Here is a 26,910-nt window from a genome sequence, read left to right on the forward strand (position 1 = left end):
CCCTCTGTGATGGTGAATTTAACTATAACTTAATACTTTATATTTTTCTTGACATTGCAGAATTTTAAATTTTGAAATGAAGTTATTGAATTCATGTTTAGTTTTTTTAGGTGTTCTGCATAGGGTTTTAAAAGTTGTAGTACATGCAAAGTACCGCTAGGGGCGCGCGTGGCCCCCTCTGGGAGGCAGAGGGCTGCTACAGTTGGACACAATGACGGAAGCTGGGAGGGCTCTGATTGGCTGATCCCTCCGCGCTGGGCACAGGAGGCGGCCTCTCATTGGCCGATCGCCGCCCTGGCATCGTTCCCGAGGCTGGCGGTGGCAGCCCTCTGCAGGCTTCATAGGGCGACAGTCTGAAGGCTGAGGGAGCCATGTTGATGCCTGGTTCTGTGTCAAACGTTTCGTTTTGGATGGTTAGAGGACTGCGCGCGGCAGAGCGGGAGCCTCGGCGGTGATTGCAGCTCCGCGATGAGAAGAAGCTCCGTTCGGGCTGGTTCAGGGAGCGCCGCGGCAGAGCTGCAGTTAGGACTCAAACTCAAGTTGATGCTAGTTAGCTTCTCCGCCAGGTAGCAACAGCTGTGTGTGGACGCTGCGTGGGATGCGACGCGTGGACTAAATCAATTTAATCGCCTCCGCTTGCTGCGTTTCGCTGAGCAAACCTTACCTCGACTGCCGGAGGACGCCTCGCGCCTGGAGTATCATCGGGGGCCGCTGTATCTATGCTAGCTAGCTTTGTAACGCTAGCCGTTAGCCATTAGCATGCTGACGACCACCTCGCATCCTCAGTCACGACTAACTGAGTGCTAGCTGAGTGGCTCATAACTTCTCACCGCTTTCTGTGGAAAAAAAAAACCAAACTCCTCGAGTGGAGGTATGGCGGTGCACCCAGTGTCTGTAGAAAGCTACCAGTTCGCCTGCCCAGCTCGCCGAGGAGCGGCTAGCGGCTAGCAGCGTAACTTTGCTCTCACGGTGTCACTCAGAAGCTGCACTTCCTCACCGGCCGACCGCTCGTTACCTGAAGCAAGCTGGCGGCCCTTCGAGTAGAGCCCGAGGACAAGGAGCTGGGGTCCATGGTCTGGGTGCTAAAGATGGACGACGCCACCATCGAGTCGGGGCTGGTGCACGACTTCGATGCCAGCCTGTCCGGCATCGGACAGGAGCTGGGAGCAGGAGCCTACAGCATGAGGTTAGAGGCGGACGGGAGTCGCCACCAACACAATGGGAAGGGGTCCTTGTCGAAAATAACACAAACAGCGTCTCCAGGTGTTAATATCACCGTCCTCCCATGCCCCTCCTGTCTGGGAGAGTTGTTCCCTTTGTGCCTGGTGTCATGGTTTCTCTTTGTTTTGGGATTTGGAGAAGGGCAGTCACTGCAGGGTGCCACGATCAGAGACAAAGATTAATGTCTCCACATCCACACAAAAGCTCGAGACAGACACGCGCTGACTTCACCCTGTTGTCAGTGGACTCCTGAAACTTTGTCCAGACCGCCGAGGAGGTCGGCAGGAAGGGCTGTGTTTTGGTTGTGAGAGCAGATCTGTGGCCTTGTTTTAGAAGCAGCCCCAGGAGGAAACAAAAGGTTTAACATTGTGTCTCACGCCAATGTTTTGCAGTGTTTTGACATGGAGAACCAGTATCAATAGCTCATTGGGCACCCCTTTAATATTCCCATCAGTGCTGCTCTCCCCTTCATTTCTCTTTCAATAACTCTTGACTCTACTTTTCAGCATTTACTTAATTCTGATTGTGATTTGTTTATTTGGCAAATGTGTCAGTAGGTTTCCAGTTCAGCTTAGTTCATGTTTGATTCAAAAAGCAATTGTCATACACACTGAAGATAAATAGAAGGTTGGAGCACCCAATAAAGCTACTAAATACTTTTACTGCATCCTCTTTGTCAGAATACAACACCTGCCAATGTTCGAAGTCCATGCACAATGGTCATTATTAGTATGTTATTTATTTATTGATCGCCTTTCCCCTGTGTTTGACACCAGACAGTAAAAATAGTATTTTTTGAAAACAGCATGTGATTCACATAGCCTGAATTGAATCCAACACAAGTTCTTGTTTTTGTTCCAACCAATAACCATAATATATTGAATTGATGATCGGAGTGCTAATGAAAATGAAAATCACATTTTTAAGCTAGAAATAGCTCAAGCTTAGCAAACTATAAATATTTGTTTGAGACAGGTAATTCACTAGTATAGCAGTTCTGCTCAATATGTTTCTTTTTCATTAGAAAGTTTTACATTATTGAACGTATATAAGATTTTTGTCTGTTTGTAGCAGCTTTAGTCATTCCTTTTATGCTCCAAGCATTATAGTTACACAAACTCAGGATTTACATACCAGCATGACATTTCCACTGTTGTCAAACACATGGAGTGATTCCTGGCTCCACCTTGTACACAAACACTTTCTATAACTGCAGAATTGATAAAAAGAGGAATACATGTCTGTCACACGTTGTTCATCCACAGTGCGGGTGTGAAATGTTCCACATGTGGGCTCATAATACATTTCTGGATGCTCGGTTGGCTTTTCTTTCTTTCTTTGGCATTCTGTGCTGTGACGTCTTACGAAACACTGGTTAGTCAGCACGACACCGTTTGTGGAGGATGCATGAAGGTTCCCGATGTTTGTCTTTCTTTATTGAGTCAAAAAAGACTCGCTGGCACATAGTCCCCTGTTCCATTTGTAATTCTTAGTATGTGTGCGTTGGGTTTTGCAACAGGTCACTGGGAGGTGGTGATGTTTGTAAGGCAAGAACCTGCATGCGTCTTATCAGCGGCCTGCTGGTCCATCTGCTCGGAGAGCGCGTTTATCTGAATGCGACGTGCCTTCTAGCCACTCGTCAGTGTGAGCAAGTTTACCAGAACTCAAGTGGCGGTGTGCGTGCGGGTGAATTAGTGCCGGCGAAGCGTGTGTGTGTGTGTGTGTGTGTGTGTGTGCAGTGGCATCAGACATCATTCTATCCATGGTGTCGGGATGGATTGTGGGGCATGTTTGGAGCCAGCAGCTGGTAGGAACAGAATGTTTCAGTGGGACGGGCTCCTCGGGTTTCAGGAAGCAGTTCCTGGTTTTTGCGGGCGGCGTGGCTTGCAGGGGCCGGAGCACCAGGGCTGGCACTGCCTTTGACCCAACTCTGCAGAGCAAACAGGTGGCGATGTGAGGATGACCCACTTATTTCTAGAAAATGCCATCGTTTTTACTTTATTTTGCTTTTGTGGCAAGTCCGAGCCTTGGATTCCTCGCTTCCCAACAAAGACTTCCCTTTCAATGACATGTTCTTTGTTGTCTTTTTGCACATGATCTGAAATTACACCTGCTCACATTCCGTGGCATTCATCAGGGTGAGCTGAGGACAGGTCGGTTGTCTGGAGTGGCTGTCAAGTGTGAGAGATTGTATACGTCAGCAGCTCAGACTGTCTCCGGGTGTTTCTGGTCATTTATCCTGCTCCGGGCTCATGCATGCATAAGAGGGCCGTTTGATCGATGGAAAGGCCTTCATCACTTATTCTAAAATAGGCCGATCCATTTAATAATTGCACACCATGGAGCAGTGAAGTATTGTCCTCAGGAAAGGGCGGATCAACGGGTGAAACTGCAAACCAGTTCGATGTGTGTCGTGAATGGCTGTTTGTTGTCAAATTAGGGATCCAACATGCTGAATAGCTTTCTGAAATGCACTTCCAAAGACAAGGGAAATCCTGTGGTTAAGCTTTACTTCCAGTAATTTGAGCAGGTGTCAGCTGTACCTGATATTTCTGGTTTGTTTACCTGCTCATGTGCATATTACTTTCACTGACTGTCTGTCCTCTCTGCCTCCCTCTCTCTCTCCCTCTCAGTGATGTGCTGGCTCTGCCCATCTTCAAGCAGGAGGACTCCAGCCTTCCTCCGGAAAACGAGACCAAAAATCCCCCATTCCAGTATGTGCTGTGCGCCGCCACTCGCTGCTGTCAAGCTGCACGACGAGACACTCACATACCTAAATCAAGGTGAGACGGACCACGCGGCACATTCAGGGCGGGGCTTGGCTCGCCTGCAGTCTTTACTTTTGTTCTGGAGTTCACTTTTCCAGTTGCACAGTGAAAGTTGTTCATAACGACTTTGTGTTCTACTCTTTAACATCAATAAATAAATAATTACCACATTAATTCAATGCACATTAGCATGATTGCTGTAAAATGAAACCACTGCTGATGTTACTGGCCTCCACACAGAGAGAAACACCAGCAGTTTGCAGCGCGCTCTTTATGGTGTGCATCAAGATTTACTGCTTAATGGCTCGAGAAAGGTTTACCATGAAATAGATGCTCCAGAGACGCCCCCCCCCCCAAACAAGATGGTAGAATATTAGGCGTAGATAAAATGTCAGTCTTGATCATCTTTAACTTATTGGACATTTTATTAATTGCAAGATTTACAAGATACAAATTGCAAAATGGAATTTAAACCTCCTGATCGACTCTGATTTTTTTTTTTTCCCCACAAACTAATTCTCACAAGGGTCACTCCCCTTTTAGAAACTCACTCCAAAAATTTTTTTCCCCAAACTGTCTTTCTACCGTTCAGTCACTTTGGATCTAAATCATGCTTTCTGCACTCAGATTTCACTTCAGATGTGTGTGAGTGGTGAGTGTTGTTCTCAACCACACTGCGGACTTCAGTTCTGCTGTATTATGATATCAAGTGACACGTATTGAATATTTAGGTGTGTCTTCTGAAGAAACGGAAGTAGTGCAGCACATATTAAGCATCCGCATCCGTTCTTTTTATCTCTTTCGCCACGTTTGAGTAAAAATTGATACTAGTGGTATCCGACCCTCAAGGGTGAGCATCTGCACAGACATGATGTTTCTCTTTTGAGTCTCTTGATTAATATGTTGCAATAATAAAGGCGGTGGGGCAGGGCAGAAACCCCCCATGCTGCATCAGGAAGAACATGCAGATGGATGGATGGATGGTGGGAGAGAACATGGCTCTCGGCCACCGTGCAGCCCCTTTAAAGATTACTTTGACTTTAGTTTCTACATATCGTTAATCTGAGACGTGGTCAATATTTAGTTCCTGTCTCCAAAAAGTGTCCCAGAAAGCAGCAGCAAGTTTAATTTTTACTCCCTAACAGCAGCGTCAATTTGATGTTGCAAAGTTTGATAGATTTGAGTCGAAAGGTAAAGATTTGTTGAGTCTTTCGTCAGAGCTGAAGTGGCAGGTTTCACAGCATAAAGAAGGAGCTCCTTGGCAGGTGTGTCCTTTTGGCCTCAGTCTCGCTGGAGTTTGTGTCTGTCCTGACTCGTGCAGGCTTGTGGCCTTCAAAACAAGAGCTTTGCGCCTTCTAACCTTCTGAGAAGTCAGGGTTGACTTGATCTTGATGACTAAATATTAGTACTTTTGTGAAGATTAAGCAGGGAGGGGTACCGAGCCCCCGGGCAGAATGTTTAAATGCCGTAGGGTTGATAAGCTCTGACGGTAGCGGTTCTTTAGTACAGTGATCACTTTTTTTTGTACCACAGACCGGTTTTAAACAAATTTTTCCACAGATGGACAGGGTGGTGTATAAAAATGTCTTAAGGGCTTAACACTGCATGGAAGAACAAAAAAACAAAAAACTGACAGGCTAAAGTGCTGGTGGAATGAAGCATTTTTCAAAGTACAGCTCATCGTGCATGAGCAAAAATGTAAATGTACTCTGTCAAAATAAAATTCAGTTTCTCTCCTTGCTGCAAATGGTTTTGTCTCATAAGTAGTTGTTGCTGTTCAGTATAATCGTCGCCACAGTAGTGTTAATAACGGAGATTTGCTCAACAGATGGCTGGATTGATCTTTTTTTAAATAACAATTTAAAAAAAGGAAGTAGTACTGATCAGAATACCGTTTAAGTACATGATCATTAAGCGATACTGATAAATTCTTAACGATATCCATCCCCGTGATTAAGAGATTAATATTTCATGTAGGGTGAAAAAAGGGTGAATCTGCTTTAATGAAGAAGTTAGAGTATTGACCATGTGTTATTTATCCTTTTTCTTATGTGGACTGAAACCTTTATGAACTCACTAAATCCAAAGAATATGACTCAAAACAAGAACAAGTTGGAGAGAGCAAGTTAAAACGACCCCGGTATGAAACTCAGGGGGATAAAAAGACTTTACAGTGTATTCAGGAACGATATATTCCGTGAACTTCCCGATGCCTTCAACTGCGTTTAGCAGAAGAAGAAATTTGGAGTCATCTTTATAATGTTTGCCTCATTTCTTTCTTTCTCTGCGTGTGTCGTTCAGGCCAGTCTTATGAGGTGCGTATGTTGGACAACAGGAAGCCCGGGAATTACCAGAACTCAACAACAAGATGGTGAAGGTGAGCGGATCGTCGCAGCCGGAGAACAGGTCCTCATCTCTTGCTCTTCCCGCTGCCTGTCTCTAACATGTACATCGTGTGTGTTTGTGTGTGTGTGTGTGTGTGTGTGTGTTACGTAGAGCATCGTGCGAGTCGTGTTTCACGACCGCCGGCTGCAGTACACGGAGCACCAGCAGCTGAGGGCTGGAAGTGGAATCGTCCGGGTGACCGTCTCCTTGACATCGGTAAAGATGCCAGCTGGATATGTTTACTGGAACTGTGTATTTGTGTGTGTGTGCACGCGTGTGTCATGTTGAGCTGAATGTGTTTGTGTGTGGCAGATATCCCAATGTCTGTGGGCATCGTGGAGCCCAAGACTCATCCCTCCCAGCTCAACGCAGCGGAGTTTCTGTGGGACCTGAATAAAAGAACGTCTGTGTTTGTGCAGGTAAGACACACACACACACACCACACACACGCACACGCACCTCTGCCATCTGTTGGGTGTGTCAGTGAATTACCACATCAGACACATTCTTTGAGCTCCTTTTTTTCCCCCTCCTGCCTGCAGGTGCATTGCATCAGCACGGAGTTCACTCCCAGAAAGCACGGCGGGGAGAAGGGCGTCCCCTTCAGGATCCAGATCGACACCTTCGCCCTGGGAGACGGCGGCGAGTACACAGAGCACCTCCACTCCGCCTCCTGCCAAATCAAAGTCTTCAAGGTGCAGAATCAAGACCGATTGCTGAAATCCTTCTCCTGAAGTCACTTTTTTTTTAAACGGCGGTTCTTGTTTTAGCCAAAAGGGGCCGACCGCAAGCAGAAGACGGACAGGGAGAAGATGGAGAAACGCACAGCTCAAGAGAAGGAAAAGTACCAACCTTCGTATGATACCACTATTTTGTCAGAGGTCAGTCTGCTGCAGCTGAAGCACCAGCATGCATCTGGGTTTTTCATGCTCAAATGTGTTAAAACACTCGTCACAGCGAGCTGCAAGGAACCAGCTTTGTTTTGAATTACAGAAAAATACTATTAGAATTTAGCTGGAAGCATAATGTCTTGTGTGTCTATTGAGACAAGAACAGGCTTTGAAATCCTTAATAAATCCAGATATAGATCATGGATACACTGAATTGGTTAATTTTCATTTATTATTGAAGATTTGTTAAATAATCTACTGTGATATGAGAAAAGATCAGAAGTATCAGAGATGGTTGAAGGTTTTAATGATTGAGCAAAATGTAAAAAAAAAAGCGACTGAAAACATTTAAACTCCACACAAGCCCTGATCATACAGAAACCAGATACAAGCTTGAGAACGGTCTTTCTCCTGAGCTGTGGGTCGTCTGTTGGCTTGTTGTTTGTCGGGCTGACCTGCCGCTGTGGTTGTGTTGTACATAAGCAGACGAGGCTCGAGCCCATCATCGAAGATGCCGGTGACCACGAGCTGAAGAAGTCCAGCAAGCGGACACTCCCCGCTGACTGTGGCGACTCCTTGGCCAAGAGAGGCAGTGTGAGCTCTCCGTTTCATCACTTTGTTCTTTTTGCGATTTAACTGGCGTGGACATGCTGTAAAGATAAATTCTCGGCCTGCGCTGAGCTCCTCTGTAACCTTTCAGCTCTTTTTCCTGCGACCCTGCGGCTGCTCCGTGAGTGCCGCCGGGTACTGAGATGTGTGTGACTTTCCTCAGTGCTCCCCGTGGCCAGACAACGCCTACGCCAGCACCAACCAGGCAGCTACTCCCTCCTTCACCTCCACACCGCTGTCCACCTACACAACTTCCTCAGTGCTGGACAGGTACCTGTGTGTGTGTGTGTGTGTGTGTGTGCTCTTTAAGTGAGACGTGTGTCGATGTTAGCGTTCTTAACCCTTCCTCTTTTCTTTTCCCCCCCAGTGACTCGTCCTCTCCCAATCACCAGGCAGACCCTGGCAGCCATGGCAACTCTGAGGTTCGTCTGGACTTTCTGCTCTTGTGTTAAGTGTCACGCGCCGCGTGTCCAGACACAAGAAGCCGTGTCAGACTATTCTGAACCGGCTGTTTTATAACCCAGTCTGAGGATTGGACATAAAAAGGGCTCACAGCCGCTGTGTTCAGTCTGAAATGCTCCACTGCAGCAGATCTTTATCGCTTCTGCCTTTTGAAAGAGCTTCATGTTCCGTTTGATCTGTGTTGTAAGGTATTGATATTTAATTCGTGGAGTAAAATTAGAACAGCTGTCTATCATTTAGAATTTTATGGAGTTAATTGAGTCATTGACATGAATCACACTTTCTTCCATGTTTAACATAAAGGCAAAATGACAGAATTTTGAAGTTTGCGATCAGTCCAGCTCAAGTATCGGCTTAATGGTTGAGTGCTCTACAGGTAGTGGTCTTCCTCCGTCTGTTAGCTGCCTCTCTGCGTTTTGCTTTAATGCAAAGTCATTCAGATTATATTCAAATTCCAATAACAAGTTACAAAGTTTGTTTTGTTTTTTTTGGTCAACTGACCTTGTCAGGAAATGTTTTGAAATGAAATTTGCCATCATTTCCATTTTCACGCTGGAACGGAGCTGTTAGTTTCTGACATCTCAGTATTTGAGGATGACGTGGGCGTCACGATTTGTTTCAACCACGTCAGCTTTTCCTGCGACTGGAGTCGCTGTCGTTCCTCTTATCCAGTAAAATCTCTGCTCGATGCTGGAGTGGGCTGACCCTGCTCCCTGACGGCCCGAAACACCAGATATCAGTGGATCAATAGTGTAGTGAGACGGCGTGTGTGGATTTTGCAGTGTTGCATTATTAATATGTGATGAGTTGACGTCCTCTGTGTTCCTGTGGCGTCTCGCAGCAGTTGAGCCCCACTGCATCCATCCAGGACACACAGAAGTGGCTGCTGAAAAACCGATTCAGCTCCTACACGAGGCTCTTCTCTCACTTCTCAGGTACGCTCACGCTCGCCGCCTCTCGCTCTGTCAAACACACCGGCCTCATGACTGACGAGCCGTCTGTGTTCTTTTGCCAAGGTTCTGATTTGTTGAAGCTAACCCGGGACGACCTGGTCCAGATTTGTGGTCCAGCAGATGGGATCAGACTCTTTAATGCACTCAAATCCAGGTGTGTCATACCTCACTTTGAGTATCCACACAATTTCCCCTTATTTTGATAATGACCACCAGCGGCGAAGGCTTTCTGGCTAACCTGGATGTGTGTGTGTGTGTGCAGGTCTGTGCGTCCCAGGTTGACTGTGTACGTCTGTCAGGAGTCTCCTCAGGAGAGCCCCCTGCTGGAGAGACAAGGCGCCAACGAAAACGGAGAACACAGCCTCTCTTCTAGTTTACATGGTAAAGCCGCCTGCTCCCGCCCGTGGCTGTGTGTGTGCTAACGCACCGTGTGGAGTGTGACGCCGGCGTGCCTGTCTCTGCAGTGTACCACGCTCTGTATCTAGAGGAGCTCACAGCCGCAGAGCTCATCCGCAAGATGGCGTGCGTGTGCAGCCTTCCACTGGGAAAAATCAACCAGGTGTACAGACAGGGTCCCACAGGTATACACATCCTGCTAAGCGACCAGGTACGGCACTCTGACACACACACACCACACACACACACACACACACACACACAACACACACACACACACACACACACACACACACACCCACACACCACACCCGCACACCGTAACACTGGAGCCACGCTCACCTAAACAAACATCACTAAAGATAGCCAGGCGTTTGAAGTCGAGCATAACGTCTGGCGGTGCAGATAATTTCAGATGAATGTCCACCGCGGGTCATCCTCCACACTAGTTTGTGTTTGATCTGAGCAGGAATAACACGCCGTCTCATGTTTGCATGTTATTACCATTTCCTGTACACACAATGGGAGAGAGAGAGAGGGAACCACAGTGTTTTCTTGATGTCTCTCTGCTCCACAACACCTGATGTAAATCAGACGGGTGCAGTGAGGAGCCACTCTGTGGAGTCCAACATGTTGGAGCATGGAGACATTTAAGATGTGGAGCGAGGCTCTGAACGGTGCCAGCAGGCGATATTTGATGCGCACTCACTCCTCTTACAATCTGTGCTCTGCTGCTTGTTTTTCAGATGGTTTACAACTTGCCTGACGAGAGCTGTTTTTTGATCAGCACCGTCAAAGGTCAGTTGATTTATGAAGATGCGACCGTCCCTCACAGCGCAGCAGCCTGGAGTCGATGTTCACTGACGAGCTTCTCGCGCGTGTTTCCTCCCTTCCAGATGAGTTGGGCGAAGGACTCCATCTAATCCTGAAGTAGTGAGGAGGACAGACGGCGTCGCTGATACTCCGCCCTCTGTCTCTGGAGCAGGAGCCTCCCTCTGTCCCCCTCCGCCTGCCTCTGTTGTCGTCTTCTACTCTCCTCCCCGTCTCTCTTCAAACGATCGTCGTACGGAAAGCCGAGAGACTTCGCTAAAGCCGTGTAAATGTTAGAATCTGACATGGGTGTGTCCACTGTTTCATATTGAAAACATTATTACCGGAGGAGATGAGTTTAAAAGAAGAGACTGGGGAGGATTTGGGATTTGGGCAGAAAGTTAACAATGTTCTATGTATTTTGATTTTATTATTTGTCTTTTCTATTGTTTGTGGGTGGAGGAGGGAGGGTGCAGGCTCCAGGAGGGAGGGGTGGGTGGGGGGGGGCGTTCTGGCCAGCAGGAGAAGAAACCATTTTCTTTATTGCTCGTTGCCCTTCCCACACAACGTGCACAACCAGCACTAGGCCAGTATTTGATAACCTGTACTGCTGAACAGCATGCGATCTCATACTAACCCGCTTGGAGGAGAATCCCACCGTACTCTGCTTGTTTAACATTCTTGATGGGGGGGGGGGGGCGTCTTAACAAACCACGTATCCGTCAGCTGAGCTCGGTAAGCCCCCGAAATACCCAGGCTGAATCTTGTGGCGTTGCCGTCATGTGGATGTTGACAGCACGTTATTTCTTGGATTTTTATAGATGGACTGATTACCTTTTTTTTTTTTTTTTTTTTTTTAATGTCTGGTCATTTCGAGGCATCCTCCGTGATTTTTGACATGCAGCCATATCTCTGCGTGGATGGGCGCATCGTTACGCTCAGCTCTCCTCACCTACGCCTCGTCCGGCCGGCGCTTTCATTGTTTTTTATTATTAGCTTTATTTATGAATCAGCCCTTTCTGTCACCTGTTACTCATTGAATTCACATGTTTCTCGTGCCATATTGGCTTCTCTCTCTTTTTTTTTTTTTTTTTTTTTTTTATATTAATTCAACCTCACATATTCACATAGAGCACGAACGTCGTTGCCTCCACTTGGCGTGTCGACTTTTAAACACTGGGTTAAAGAAAGGCTGTACTTATTGGTTATAAATGAGCAAAAAGAATTAAACCTCTCAAGAATCTGAAATGAGGAGTGAGAAAACCGATCCCCCGTCCCCCCAAAAATGCAAACATATACAGGGTTGTGCAAAGGTTTTAGGTTTTTTTGATTAGTCCACTTTTTTTTTTTGACCGAGGAGAAACACATGCACACATGGGAAGAACACGCAAACACCACACAGTAGGGTGCAACCCTGAGACTGCTAACCCCCACACCCCCACACCAGTGTCCTCAGAGCTCTGATCTCACATAATCAAGTCTGTGTTTACAGGATTCGAACCAGGTTACAGTCACGGTGAATTTGTTCTTAGTTATCAGAGATGTTTTTAAAAATGTGTGCTGACAAATGATCAGCTTTGAACTGAAATGACGAGAACACTGGTTTACTCTTTTTAATTTTTTTGCTATTATTGATTAAAAAAAAAAACTGGTGTGACATGTCTTATTTTTTCTTCAATGCGCTTTTGCGCCGTCTCCCTCTCCACATCAGCCTAAACCTTTTGCACAGCACTGTAACATCATGAAGTGGACCAAACTGTTTGCAGACCGAGAGGCGTCTCTACAGGAGAGGCCTCCGTTTCTCTGCGCGTCTTGTTCATTAGGACCCTTTAAAAACATTAGTTTTCTAAAACAATCAAATCTAGTAGCTTTACTCTCAGTGCTCCATTCCAGGATCTGCTCTCCAGGCCAGTTTGCTGCAGGCTGGTTTAAAAACCCATCACAAGCATCTCTCTGAGTTCATCCACGTCCAGACTCCTGTGTTGTTTTTTTTAAATGTAGCTTTACACAGGAGGTGCAGGTCGGGAGTTTGAAGTGCATCTCTGAAAAGTGACGGCAGACCTCACAGCTCCTCTGAGTCAGCTGACTTATTAATTTTGGTACACAGAGTCTGACATCTTCTGAAGTGTCCACAGTTTCACTTCGGCGTGTCAGTGTGTGTATGAGTGTACGCGCGTGTGCATGTGTATCCTTATTTTTATCCTCGGAAAGAAAACTTCATGTCATTTGTCAAAACATTTTCCTGTTGGTATGATGAAATTGTTGTTTAGCTTGATATTTAGTAAAGAGCATGTGGACAATGGCGACAGGTGGAACGGATGTTTTTTTTTTTTTGTCAGTGTGTAACTCCCCCCCCCCCCCCCCCCCCCTCCTCCTTTTTTCCAGACATTAGAGACCAAGCCTGCACAGAATCTCACAAAAATCCAAGCTTGATGTGTAGTCAGTAGTCCTACAGCCTCACCCTCCTGTCCGCTTAATGAGAAGAACAAAAAAAAAGATGGAAACATGTCAAGACTGAAGAAAGAGTGTTGTTGTTCCGCTGAACCTCGGAGCAGCACGACAGCGCTCGTGGTTTTCGAAGGAAACAGCACCGCCACACAGTAACATGTCGACCCAGAAATTGAGAGTAGAGCAGATGTGATCCCGAGTCAGACTGACTGTGGTGAGAGGCTTTGGTCCGCTGAAGGCCTGACCGTCCGTCTGTGTGTGTGTGAGTGTGTGTGTGTGTGTGAGATCGTGTGTGAGAGAGTGCTAGTGCAGGAAAGGTGACCACTGTTGATGTACAGCCCGATGTTGATGATGCTTCTCATGTGCACAGTATCATATGCTGGAGATGTACACAACCACATGTGCTGGGAATAAATGATTTCATAACTTTCTCTGCTGTTCTGCTGAATTATGGGATGGTTAATAAATGATCAGTGAACAACAAAGTCCAGTTAATGCTTGATATTCCAAAAGATGTACTCCAGATTACAGAAAATGTGAGACTACATAATTTTCCTTGGTAATCCCTTACATTAAAAGTTCATTCCATGGCTACACAACATATATTTTTATTAAGTGAATCATTATCACCATTATCTGAAAGAACAAATTACCTCAGTGTTTGTTCTGTACAGTTTTTGCTGACTGGAATCTATTCATCCATAATTTACTATTGTGAACAAATGCAGGTATAGAGCTGGATTTTTTTCTCTCTCTGTTAACAGAAACTTGTGAGAAACTTAAAAAAATCAGAATGAAGATTTAAATACTAATTGGGATTGTGGGTGTACTCAGTAGTGGCTTATCTTCAAAATATTAGCGTTGATTACATGCTGTAAATAGTAATTGGATATGAATACAATTGCATGCTTGCATAAAAACAAAGCGATCGACGACAAACAGTAAATGTTTTAGGAACAATCCCAAAAAATGCAATTCGAAATATATTTCAAACACCTTAACAGAATAAGACATCAGATTTAATGGAAAGTCTGAGACATTTCTGAGCATGCGCAGTGCGGCTCCCCTTCCGCCATGACGTCATAGACGACCCTCGTTAGAAACCAGGAAGTGGGTCTCCCGCTGTCGTTTGTGTCGCCACCATATATATATATATATATATATTATATATATATATATATATATATATATATATATATATATATATATATATATATATATATATATATACACAAACACTAGATGGCTCATGCGCGCTGTAACCCAATGGGGATGACGTCGTCACATGGCGGCCATCTTGGTACAGGGCCTCTCGCTCGCTCATCACATTAATGTCAATGGAGCATCAACTTTGAAATAACTACTGATTGCTCAGTTTTCAAACGACTCGGTTTGTTATAAACGTCAGACATGTAGATATTACACTGCATGTTTACAAATAGTTATAACCACGGACTTTAATATAAATACATTAAGTGGACTGGTCACATCACTGCACACACACAGACACCAAAATTCTATTATCAATATTTAATATGTAAATAATAGACCAAAATATATAAGTATTTATAAAATAAATCATAAAAGCAATATGTGAAACAGAGAAACAACAATAAATAAAAAATACATAATGACAAATTAAAAAACTTATATATTATATTATTATTATTATACCCTTGGGTGACCATATTTTGATTTGCAAAAAAAAGGACAATCGGCAGGGCCTCGACACACAAATTCAGATAGGTTTCTTGGAAGTTGATGAACATGCTTTATTATGCTTGAATGATGCAAAGGAAAACTTCTGTAATAAAATACAATGAAATCTGTAAACTTCTAACAACAGCCCTCTTGGATTCTTTTCAAATAAGTAGAAAGTGTTCTAAATATGAACTCCTCTGTTATGAAATCCAGCTTCACCAATACATCTCTTAGTAATTGTAATATAGATAAATAATAGAAGAGTCTCATCAAAATACTAACAAACACAAAACAGAGTAGAGGGGAAAACAGTAATTGTGCTATGAAAAATTGAATACCGGACATTTTTGCGAATTTATAAAATGCAAAAGAAGACGCTGGGTCACCCTAATATACATATGTACACACTGACTTTGGAATCACACTAATGTCCTTTGAAAAGAACGGTTTTGTTGAGCTTCTGCCTCTCATTGTTACGCTGCAGGCGAAGCATGTCATTTTGGCGATTGTGGTGCAGCCTCAGTTTGAAAAACATGGAGACACCAAAGCTCAACAGTGTATGGTGGTGACTGTTGATGCCGTATTGCGTGTCATTGATGTGCTCCCCCAGCAAAACACGTCTTCTGAACCGATCCTCTCCCGCACCATGTAGAGGACCTCCAACAGTTTGATGGGATGTGATCGTTTACAGTCTGCTGCTGCCTGGCGAACGACCCACTCTGCTGCCCTGATGACCTTAACCGTCCCTTGAGATGGAATGACCAGACCTCCATTGTTCTTCAGAGTCAGCAGGTGGTAGCTCTGGTCCTTACGGGCAGATTCAGCATCCATCACAAGACTGGCCCGGCAGACATCACAGGACAGCTTCTCAAGAGTGCGTCGCACTACAAATCCTGAAATCAGCGAAAAACAGATTCATGTTATAGCTTATAATTAAAAAGCCTTGGAAAAATAATCAGCTATAGACTAAATCTACCATCAATCGACCTCTACCTGAAATGTACACAAGAATGTTGTCCACAAGACCATCGAAGTGCTTGGGAAGGCAGCTGTGGTCATGTACAAGGGCAGGAATGTCAGCGAATGGGGATGTGAGATCTTCTCCTTCTGCAGAAGACATGTCTGCAGCCGACAGGTTGGTAGATGTATCTATGCTGTACGTCTGAGCAGTAGATGACATTGCTCCGGCTGCTAGGAACTCCATGTCATCCTGCGCTGTCACATTCCAACATAACAAAACCTTGTCACGGGTTCTTGGATGTGGGAAATGAGTCTTCAACGGCTCACATGGTGTTGCTTTCAGGTCACATCCCAGCTGCGTGCGCATGCTAATGTTGGATGCATGGCCATCCTTTGTAATGCACACCACCCTTATCTGGCGCTGTTGAAGTTCTTCCAAAGCGTGCACTACCAAGACTCTCTGTGTTTCTGGTGTTAGGCTCTTGGTCAAATAATACCCAACTGGAGCTTTAAAATAACCTTGGAGCCCAACAACCATGAAGACAAGAGCCTCAGAAGCAATGTCAGTTTATTCAAGTGATCCCCATGTCCACGAATCCACGCATGGTTTGTGTCTGTGGATCATACTGAATATGCTTTTTGATGGCCATGGCATCAAGCATCAGAGTGACACAGCCATACTTCTTGGCTGCATTTTCCTGGCGCCGTCTTCCAAGCATGTCAAGCATCATTTGGTTTAGTCCAGGTTGTGCATCCAGAGAGCTCAGCCACCTTGATACAATTAAAAGACATAGACCATTTAGTCACTCACCAGATGAACCGCTAACCCAAGAAATAACCCAATAACCCACTTTGAACAGTGGAAATACCAACAACTACTGCAACACCAAAATGTATCAACGGTTCAACCAGTAATTTTAATCATTGAATATACTGCAGTCTGTAGCTTTAGTTGTTAATGCAGTTCAACTTAGAGATGAAGAATACCTTTGCAATGAACTAGGTGTGGGAGGTGAATCTTTAGTTTCTCTCAGGTAGTCATGAGCCTTAGGGCCATGCAGATGCAGGGTAAGTGCAAAATCTCTCTGGGCTTTCGTGTATTCCACACCCTGCTTCGAGAGGAGATGAACCGGAAGATCTGAAATGCAATTAACAAACGTGATTGAGTACGTCTCCTTAGAGTGGTAACCAGGAAATCTAATAACACACACAAAAAATTTAATGTAATTGTTTATTTTACCTGAGTAACATTCAAGTTTGTCTTTCAGTTCTTCATTTATTAGGTTTTTGTCTTTCAGTTCCTCCAGAAGAGCATGCATGTTTTTCTCCGCCCTCCGTTCCCTCGCCATGGCATTACTCTTCTCCCGCTGCAATTTGCGTACCAATTTTGATGCTGCATCAAGTTTGGCTTTTAGAGCCTTGGGCCACGAAGGCAACACATACAGGTGGTCACAGGATTCCCTTTTCCGGGTCGTTTGCATCTCTTCAGTGGCTGCCTTTTGATTTTGAATAACATATAAACACAATAATAACAATATAATTAAAAAAAAATTAATAATAATAGTCATGGGCTTGTGTATAAGGCAAAAATATGTTTTATGTCTTCTGATAAAAAAATGTCTGTTCTGTCTGCAAAGGTTCCCCTTTGGCATAGTTTGTACATGTTTATTCATCACAGTGCATGTGTGGCATAGAGCATGTGACAGAACCAGTGGTTCTCCCTCCCTTTACACAGAATACCACCTCACATGATACTGGGCTCTTCTAGTAACACCATCATAGCCGTTCCTGGGCACCATTGTGTTGAACGGTGTAATGACAGGCCATATGATGCTCTCATTTGTTAATGACATTCCACATGCCTTTAAATACTGACAACATCAGGCGGAGGTTCATCCTGCTGAGATTCCGGCAGGTTTTCTTCTGCTCGCCTTGAAGCAGCTGTGCTTCTTGTTGCTGTAGGCTAAAAGAAACAGTTAAATATTGAAATGTTGTGTAAAATACAACATTTTATGTTTCCCTTAACTTACAGGAAATGTGACATTAAATCAGACATTTAAATATCCACCTCAAATTCTTGTGGGCCAGTGATAAACATACCCTTTGAAGATGAGCAGGGAAATTAAAGATTTTGGGCACAGCACCAGCCTGACAGTCTGCCCGGTCCTGTCAAAGTGCTCTTTGTGAAAGTGGTCGCTGCAGACCAGGGACCGATCGTTAACCACGAAATCATCCCTTTAAGTGCAAGTTCCCATTGTCTTCTGCGCTCTCCGCTTTTAGGAAACCTTAAAAATGGAAGGAAAAGTACTCATACATAAAACCTATTGTCAATACGTTCTACCTTTTCTCCTTTAACATTAAGGACAAGGACAAAAATACATTATGTTGGGGTCATTTGTGTACATATTCAGCCAATGCAAAAATTGTGAATTTCAGCAAGAGAAAATCTAATTAAACAAGATGTAAGTAGATAGTAAATTTCTAAAAAGTTAGGGTCAAAACCAATCTTGCAATATTATCACACAGCCATGGTGTTCCTGTGCAGCATAACTTTACATAACTGTACATAAACAGTGTCCTAATAAAAAGAAAGTCATTATATTGTCATGTCTCACCTGTGAAAGGTGATTCCACAGGTTCTGGTCTGGAGGCTACGCTCATTGGAGCAGCCGTAGGCAGCACAAAAATCAGGCATTTTGAGATGTTTTGCAAACACAAAGATAGCATGAAAGAATATAAATGTAAAGATGTTTTAATAAACGAACCACTTATATTGAAACGTAAGATTAATTCTGTCTCTCCCACCAACGTCAAATTGCTGAGTCAACTTCGTAATATATAGGTCAATTTCGAAATATATTTGAAACACCTTAACAGAATAAGGCATCAGATTTAATGGAAAGTCTGAGACATTTCTGAGCATGCGCAGTGCGGCTCCCCTTCCGCCTTGACGTCATCGACGTCCCTCGTTAGAAACCAGGAAGTGAGTCCTCCGCTGTTGTTTGTGTTCGCTGGCCACTCTCCGTCTCCGTGTTTTTCTGATTCAATACAGCGCAGACCGGGGCCGAAATGGCAACGTTTATTTCAGTACCATTGAAAAAATCCTCTGAGGTGGACCTGGTGAAGCCGCTGTCTAAGTTTGTGACGGCTACGTATCCTGCGGGCGAGGAGCAGACGGAGTACATCCGCGCCGTGGAGGAGCTCAACAAGCTCCGCAAGAACGCGCTGGGAAGGCCGCTGGACAAACACGAGAGCTCCCTGGAGATCGTACTCAGGTGGGAGAAAAACTCCTCCATAAACCAGGTCCTGGTCACACAGCCGGGACTCCCCGGGCGGTGGCACTTCACCTGAGGCGGAGAGCTGGCGCTGTCACTGCCGCACCCAGACGGTTAGCCTGTAGCGGCTAACGACGCAGCTAAAGTCTAGCGACAGTGCTACAAAGAAGGAATCTGAACGACCTGTCAGTGTTAGTAGGCTTAACCGGGAGGCCAGTGAAAATGTTACTCTGTTTGAATGGACTGTCACATGTTGAGTAACTAAGATTTGTCATGTAATCTGAGCTGGTTGTCATGTGTCGCCTTGGCCTTTGCATTGTAAATGTCTGAAAGACGAGTCCACATGGTTCACTGAGGCAGCTCTAAAACACAGAGCAAATGGGGAGATTAACCAGAAAACAGGTTAATATAGTTGAAAATGTTGGTCTAAATTAGTGTGACATCCCACTAAAGCTTGACCACATGTTTTTGTGAATATCAACTATCTTTATACTTCTATAATGAAATCACAATCACAGTTTAATCTTCTCAGAAACTTCAACGTCTAAGTGAAATTCACTCAATATAGTTAATAATTGTCCAAAATTTTGGACTGTTATATTAGTTGTTATTAAACAGTAAGAAATATTGATCATTGTTCCAGAACTTGAGTTGCTGTCTTGTTTTGTCTTCATCAACAGATGCCAGCAGATGATCAGTTTATTTCTGACTGAGGATGAAAAAAAACATTTATTTTTAACCCCAAAAAATGTTTGGTTGACGCAAGTATGTTTTAGATTTTGATCAATCTGACAATGGAGGTATTGTCTAAGTTTCCCAGTGTGAAAGTTTGGTAAAGAAATGCTGTCCATCCATCCATTGATCTTCATGTACTGAGTATTGCAGGACACTCTCGCTGATCCAGGTGAACAATGGGTGGACGCAGGGTGCACCCCGGACAGGTCACCAGGGCATTACAGGGCATTACTTTGCTAATTAAAGGCATCCTTTATTTGTCCAGCCTTTATGAACTCTGCCAAGAGAGACCACATATGATCATTTAGGATCTGGAGTTTGTGTGAGCGCTGTCATCCAGCTGAGTCATCCCTCATCAACCGCACTGGTCACTCTCCAGTTTTTAACATGTGACACTCTCTATCAGCAGACTGAAAATAATCCTTTATTTTGGCCTGACCCACTTCAGTCTGAGACTTCCTGTGTGAGAAAGACATTTGTTTGTAGAAATAGAAAAGTTTCATTTGGATGTCAGAGATTAATTTATAGATAAAATCCAATATCAGTTTCTGTCACATTCATATTTACAGTTTGGGAAAAAACAGTGTTGCACTGTGGCCTACTTTGCATAGAGGAACTGTGACGTACAATGAGTGTGTGTTGGTAAGACAAAGTTCCTCTGTTTCCCTCACAAGATTATTGCCACCTGGCTATTATTACCTGCTCTTATGTGATTATGTCATCTCATTATATTGTGGCTGAAAAAACGGAAGAAATCTTTTTTTTATTTTTTTTCCCCTCACTGACCGCATCATATCTTTAAAGGTCACTTCTTATAAACCTATTTGCTCCATTCCTTAGTGAAATATAGACTTTGTCCTCTGTAATTTAAGTCGGTGTTCTCACTGACTCATGAGTTATTTAAAGCAGAAAGTTTGCTCAGATTATGTCACTGGCCAGGTATGACTCTGCTGAAATTCAATTTTCTCTCCGCCGTGATTATTTTTTGTCTTTATTCAATGTGAATTTGTCTCACAGGTTTTTTTGTCTTGACTGAAATATTACACTAGTGTCAGGGTGTTGAATGTCCATAGCTCGACATTTACTCACCTCTAAACAACAGCAGTCTTTTCTTAATTTATATTCAAGAAGCATGAGTGCTGTATATTTCAGTCCTGGCCCAGTGGGGCCGCTGCACATCATCTCTGAAAACTCCAAATAATGTCTCTTTTGAGACGGATGTTTAAAATATGCAGGTTTTTCACTCCTGAGAGGTGAAGAATGCTGAACTACCAACATGTAGTCTGGATGACGTGCATCAGCGTTTAGATGAGAAGAATTTAGGTTGTGATTTTAATAATTTACTTTGTTGTGACTCATTTAAATTAAACAGTTGTTATGTGATATTGTGCCTTAATCACTCACTAACATGTACACAAATATGTCTGTTGCAGTCTTTGTTGATTCGACTGAACTTGAGTCGAACAGTGGTAGGAAAATCTACTTAAAACTGCTCAGAAAGGGGAAAGTTCTCGCAACAGCTGATCTCGTCATACATTTTTATTCCTAAATCCATAGATGTTTTACATTTATTTCCTGTCTCAGCCGCCTGAGGTGTTTAGAGATCCCTGGTCCGGGTTGATTAGCCATGAACGAGCAGCCTCCGCTGACATCTTGGCTCTTTGCACTTCGTCTGTCAGGCAGGCAGCCGTGGCGACGGGCTCGTATCGTTCACCCGGCCACCGTGTTGCCATGGAGACCATTGTTTGTGCAGGACGCTTTCTTTCGCTCACTGAGCCGGGAGACACACCTTATATCAGCTTCCCTTTGTGCACGTGTGTGCGTGTCCGCCTCGATGACAAATGTATATTCGGGTAGTTCAGGAACTGGCTTTGTTTGTGTTTTTGTTTATATTCCATTCCAGAAAAACAGGATAGAAAAGCCTCCTAGGGGAGTTCCTAATTGGCCCTCATGCATGATGTCAATTCTAATAATAGACGGTTCGCATCGTCGACTCAGATACTGAAGATACCGATACGGTGAAAGCCCCTGGAGCTGTGTGCATTTTTCCTGACTCAAGTGTCTGCAGTGTCAGAGTTTTCTCGCACCTCGCCCCAGCTGTTATGTAACCGAGAGTCATGATCAAGTTTGTATTGTAGTTTTCAGTCAAGATCAAGAATAAAGACATTTCATACTTTTGTGCTTCAGACGCAAACGGTTCAATTCCTGACGTCTCTCGATTTTGTTCCCACAGATACTATGACCAGCTGTGTGCCGTGGAGCCCAAGTTCCCCTTCTCTGAGAACCAGGTAATTGATCGGAGAGCGCATATGACTGTCGGCGAGACTCTGAAGAGCTTCAACACAAAGCGTCTCTCTGTTTCTGCAGCTCTGCCTAACCTTCACATGGAAGGACGCCTTCGATAAAGGATCGCTGTTCGGCGGCTCAGTCAAGCTAGGTGAGTGTTTTTATCCTCCGCATTTGCGCGTCTTGCATGAGCACTCACGCGCGTTAACATGGGTGCAGCGAGTGGCAGGAAGGAGAGGAAGGGCTTATGGGAAAGCGTCCGGACTTTGACCCTCGTGTGCGTGTTTGTCATTCTGTCTTCAAATCCGTCTTTGTCTCAGCCGTGAACACACGCCCACAGAGAACCGCGGCTTTCTGGAAATCACATATTAATTGCGTTCAGAAACAGGTCTGGCGAGGTCCGGAGGAACGCTGGAAGATAGATTTGACACAGAAGTATGAACACTTCATATTTCTCTCCACTGAAGCCTCCACTCTCGATATTTTTCTTGTTTACGCTCTAATCTGTTGTCCGCTGTGCTCACTTTTGGGAGTTCAGAAGTTTGAGATTCTGCTCAGTGAAATCTGGGCAACAGAAACAGACAAAGTAGGCAGAAGAAAGTTTAATTATACAGCACCGTTTGGGCTCGATGCAATTCAGAGTTCTTTATAGTGTTTGTGAAATGTGTTCAGATAAAACACTGAAGGAAGTTTAAGATTCAAGATGATTAAACCAAGCCATAAGCGGAACAGTTTTAATCACTGCGCCACAAATACAGATATTTTCAGGTGATCCTGACACTAAGTCAGGCATCTGCTGCAGTAAACTGTCGTGTTTTTTAAGCTCTGATGTGAAAATGTGGTGGGGAAAAAAACACACAAACAACTCAGGAGAAAAGAAAAATCTGACACAAAATCCAAACCATACAGGAAACATGGCAGCCTGTCCTCTGTTCGCTCGCTGGTTTCTCTCTGTGTGTCAGAACATGAAATTACTCCCGATACGGGACCCTGGTGGGTAATCGAGCCGTTCTGTCCATCAAAGGCTTTGTTTCCCTCTTTCAGCTCTGGCCAGTTTGGGCTACGAGAAGACGTGCGTGTTGTTCAACGCCGCCGCTCTGGCCAGTCAGATCGCCTCGGAGCAGAACCTGGACAACGACGAAGGCCTGAAGACCGCTGCCAAATACTACCAGGTGGGTTACTGTACAAACGGTCGTTGTCGGCGATTTATTTTTTTTTCTTTCCTCACTTACGGACTCCTACAAAGAACCAAACGGCCGCCCACGCCGAAACAGAACTGAACAATATCCACGCTGTCTCCTTCAGACGGGAAAACATTGGCAGCTTCTCGTCTAGAAGACCTTAAACTTTGTACCGTTAATCACTCTTACTGTGTTCTTAAATTTATTTTGCAGTCTGAGTGTTAACATTTTGCTAGTTTTCACCCTAGCCCTTTATTATTTTTGAAAATTTTATGATTGCGTTGTTTTTTTTTGCTGGCAACCAGCCCTGTTTTATTATTTCAATACATCTCAATGAATTATTATACTGGAATTTTCTGTACTCAGCAAGGGCTAAAAAAAAAAAAAAAACGATTTTACACAGCATTATTAATTGTACTAATGTTTACACAGAAGAAATGTCGAGTTTTCCTCATTTTGCAAGCACTGGGGTCAATAACCGCACTTAAGATCCAACAAATGTGTAATAAAATCTTCACTGATGAGTAATATCAATACGTTTCCCTCTGCAGTTTCATTATCTGTCAAATTGCTTCCATTTATCTATGATTGATTCTGCTTTTAATTGGCACTTCTCCCGCCCGCAGCCGTCTTGTCGCCGTTAGATTTAGAGTCGAGTCACTGTGTAATTCATGAAAGAAATGTCCTTTTGTGGAGATGACAGCGGAGTCAGACGGGAGAGGGAAAGAAGAAAATAACCCTCAGCTTACGTCCATTCACAAGTTAATTTCAGGCTTCAGTGATGTAAGCTCCAATTATAAAAGCCGCTCCAGAGCTCCTCTAACCGAACCAGCAACGTGCAGCTTTGGCATGTTGTTCTCAGTTAAATTTCGTGTTCTGAGAAGGAGCGAACAGGAGGCTTCTGAGGCACGCAAAGGTTTTCTACAGATGGTATCTGCACCAAGAAAACCATCTGTAATGTATTTTCTCGCATATATTGTAAGATTTTAATTCACGCTTTTGACTAAAACTTATCTCAAGCATCCTTTTCCTGTGCAGAAAGTTAAAACTGTCATTAGTTTTTAAAGATGGGCTTTGTTAGATTTAAGTAACACCACGGTTGTGCAGTAGGTGGCAGTAGTCAGTCACAGTTTGTGTCCAGTCCAGCTCGATCTTTGAGTTTGTTCTGTCGATACTATTCATCATGAGCTCCCACACGGTTGTGCTCACTGTTAAATCTGCAGACAGAGTCGATGCTTAATTCACAAGAACAGACGTGCCGGATCTTAGTTTGAGATCATAACCAGAGCAGCTGTGCTGCAGTCTGCAGACACAACTGAAAACTGGCATCGAGCTTGTTCTTTGTTAGATCTGATCGTGCATTTTGACCTTCACCTACATAACCGTGAGCCGTGCTGCTGATCGTGCTCGTAAAGCGTCCCCTGATGAGCGGGGCAGAGGCGGGAGCTGTGTGATTTTTGACCTGAAGGCGCAGGTGTGCTGGATCGGGGACTGGGCGCTTCAACTCTTTCTGGGGCAAAAACTAAATGTGGCGATGTGGATTCCCATCTCGGCCGCCGAGTCTGATCCGTGTCTCTCTCTCTCTCTCTCTCTCTCTCTCTCTCTCTCTCTCTCTCTCTCTCTCTCTCTCTCTCTCTCTCTCTCGCTGGCCAGCGGAGCGTTCAGCCACATCAGGACACGGTGCTGTCCGCTCTGAACAGGGAGCCCACCATGGACATCTCCCCCGAGACCGTGGGCACGCTCAGCCTCATCATGCTGGCCCAGGCCCAGGAGGTCTTCTTCCTCAAGGCCACCTCAGGTACCAGAGGCCCAGCAGCTCGATCTGGGCCCCCAGGGGTGGAGACAGGGCTAAAAATGTGCTCGGATGCAAGCTTGAGTTGTTGTGAAGTTGTTACAGATTGTGCTTTGAACGAATGTCTTCCTTAATTACACACCCGTGCAGTTTTTTTTATTTTTTTTTTTTTTTTGGGTCTGGTGATTAATTTTCAGCGGTGACAGGAGCAGTTTTGGTCCGGGTTGCACGCAGCTTCTGGCCCAGTTCTGTCTGCAGAGTTTGCTTGTTCCCGTTTTCCAGCAGAGCAGTTTTGAAATTATGTATTGTAGAAAAATTAGAGCAATAATTTGCTTACAAGTGGAGTTTCAGCTTTTAGTAAGTTAAGTTTCATTGTTTATAGGGTGCGTGTGGGAATAGGGAAGATGTTTTTAAGACGAGCCACTTCCTGAATCTCTGCAGCCTCTAAGTGATTGACGGCCTGTCTAAACGTCCGCGAGGTTTTCTCTGGTCTTTAAACGTATCTCCGCTCAACAGATAAGATGAAGGACGCCGTCATCGCAAACTGGCCAATCAAGCCGCAGATTTCTACAGCGACGCCTTCAAGCAATGCCAGTACAAAGACAACCTCCCCAAGGTATGAACCTACACACACACACACACACACAGTTCACAAGGGAGACACAAACACACGCACTGTTAGCTGTGTGTTCACCGTAGCAAAGACATACAGAGTATGCTCTGTATGGTCTGGTGTGTGTGTGTCCGGTTGTGTGCGCGTTGTTCTCGGCGTGTGTTTATGTGGGAAAACAGACTCAGGTTGTGGGACTGTCCAATTCTCAACCTCTCTGTTCTCATTGGTCCACTTCCCGCCTGGTCTTGCTGTGATTGGTTCGGTCACTGCTAAATCCACCGATTGACCTTTTTTTTTTTTTTTTGGTGTTCTGGTTTCTTACAAACTAATCAGGGGCATTTGTAGAGCTTATGTTCGAAACACACACACCCACACACACACACACACACTCCAGTTGAATATTTTGAGGTCAGGCAAGTGAAAAGCAGCTGTTCAGTTAATAATCAGAAATGATTGAACTACGATGTCTGAAAGATAATCGATACATATTATAATCTAAATTGTAAATATGTGGTTATTTTTTATATATGCAGACTGCAATCAGTGTAACCTTTGCACTAAAGCAAAACGTACAACTTTTATATATCTAATGTATTTATAATATAAAATCTATTATAATAAATATAATTGTTTAACCATTCTCTTATTTCTTTTAGTCATGACTTTTGCCAAAAAAATTTACAAGAAAAGAATTTGGCACTCAGAGAGCGCAGACCTCCGACACAGCTCAAATCAGTCACCAACAACAATAAAACACCAATATACTAAAAAACATTTTATTTCTCCCCAACACAAACAATGTATGGGAGAAAGCTGTTTGTTACATGTTCATATCTCAGTGTGTTGCCTCACAGTGACTGACACTCCGGAGTCCCCCTATTTTCGTCTGTTCTGGATCCTGGTATCCGGAATACTTCCGTGATCTGGATCAGCAGCTGATATCTCTTAGAGTCATTGAAGAAGTTACACTGTCATTTTTTGCTAAGCCCTCTTGTCATTTATTGTTGGTTATGCCCAACTATGTCAAAGACCTATCTCTCAATGATAAAGAATCCTTTAAAAAAAATTCCTGGATCCACACAGTGATCCGCATCATCAAAAAAATTTAATGGATTCTTAGTTAGCCCAAGACCCACCTTTCCACAAAGTTTCAATGCAATCCGTCCATAACTTTTTCCACAATGTTGATAACAGACCAACCAACAAACCGACGTGATTACATAACTTCCTTGGCGGAGGTAAAAATCCTGCTGGGAAAAGATTTCCTACCTGCTGACAATTTAAAAACACAGTTTTAGATAATATATCAATCGATAAAGACAAGTTTCTGAAGAAATAAAGAATTCAGCTGAGACACTAATGATGTTTTAGTAAATAGCTGAAAGGTTTTGAATTATTTAGAGTGAAGACGCCACTTCTTGTTTT

General features: G+C 44.1%; 2 protein-coding genes across 2 annotated transcripts; both read left to right on the forward strand.

Annotated features, from left to right (window-relative positions):
• Positions 1–480: 480 nt before the first annotated feature.
• On the forward strand, positions 481–10,859 carry LOC115408970 (upstream-binding protein 1-like). Its single transcript, XM_030119912.1, is given in 19 exon segments — positions 481–1,186; positions 3,855–3,956; positions 3,958–4,004; positions 6,291–6,332; positions 6,335–6,366; positions 6,486–6,540; positions 6,543–6,590; positions 6,687–6,793; positions 6,917–7,069; positions 7,145–7,255; positions 7,751–7,858; positions 8,037–8,143; positions 8,241–8,295; positions 9,177–9,270; positions 9,352–9,442; positions 9,551–9,669; positions 9,753–9,895; positions 10,431–10,482; positions 10,581–10,859. Coding segments are annotated over 19 exon segments (1,620 nt in total). The 5' UTR covers positions 481–1,070; the 3' UTR covers positions 10,619–10,859.
• A 7,722-nt stretch (positions 10,860–18,581) lies between these two features.
• Positions 18,582–25,573, forward strand: LOC115380932 (programmed cell death 6-interacting protein-like). The gene is given in 8 exon segments (XM_030082242.1): positions 18,582–18,878; positions 21,847–21,901; positions 21,981–22,050; positions 22,944–23,070; positions 24,725–24,750; positions 24,753–24,878; positions 25,389–25,409; positions 25,412–25,573. Coding segments are annotated over 8 exon segments (714 nt in total). The 5' UTR covers positions 18,582–18,672; the 3' UTR covers positions 25,495–25,573.
• The last annotated feature ends 1,337 nt before the right edge of the window (positions 25,574–26,910 follow it).

This window comes from Salarias fasciatus, chromosome 22 (genome assembly GCF_902148845.1).
Source record: "Salarias fasciatus chromosome 22, fSalaFa1.1, whole genome shotgun sequence".
In the NCBI taxonomy this organism is placed as follows: Eukaryota; Metazoa; Chordata; class Actinopteri; order Blenniiformes; family Blenniidae; genus Salarias; species Salarias fasciatus.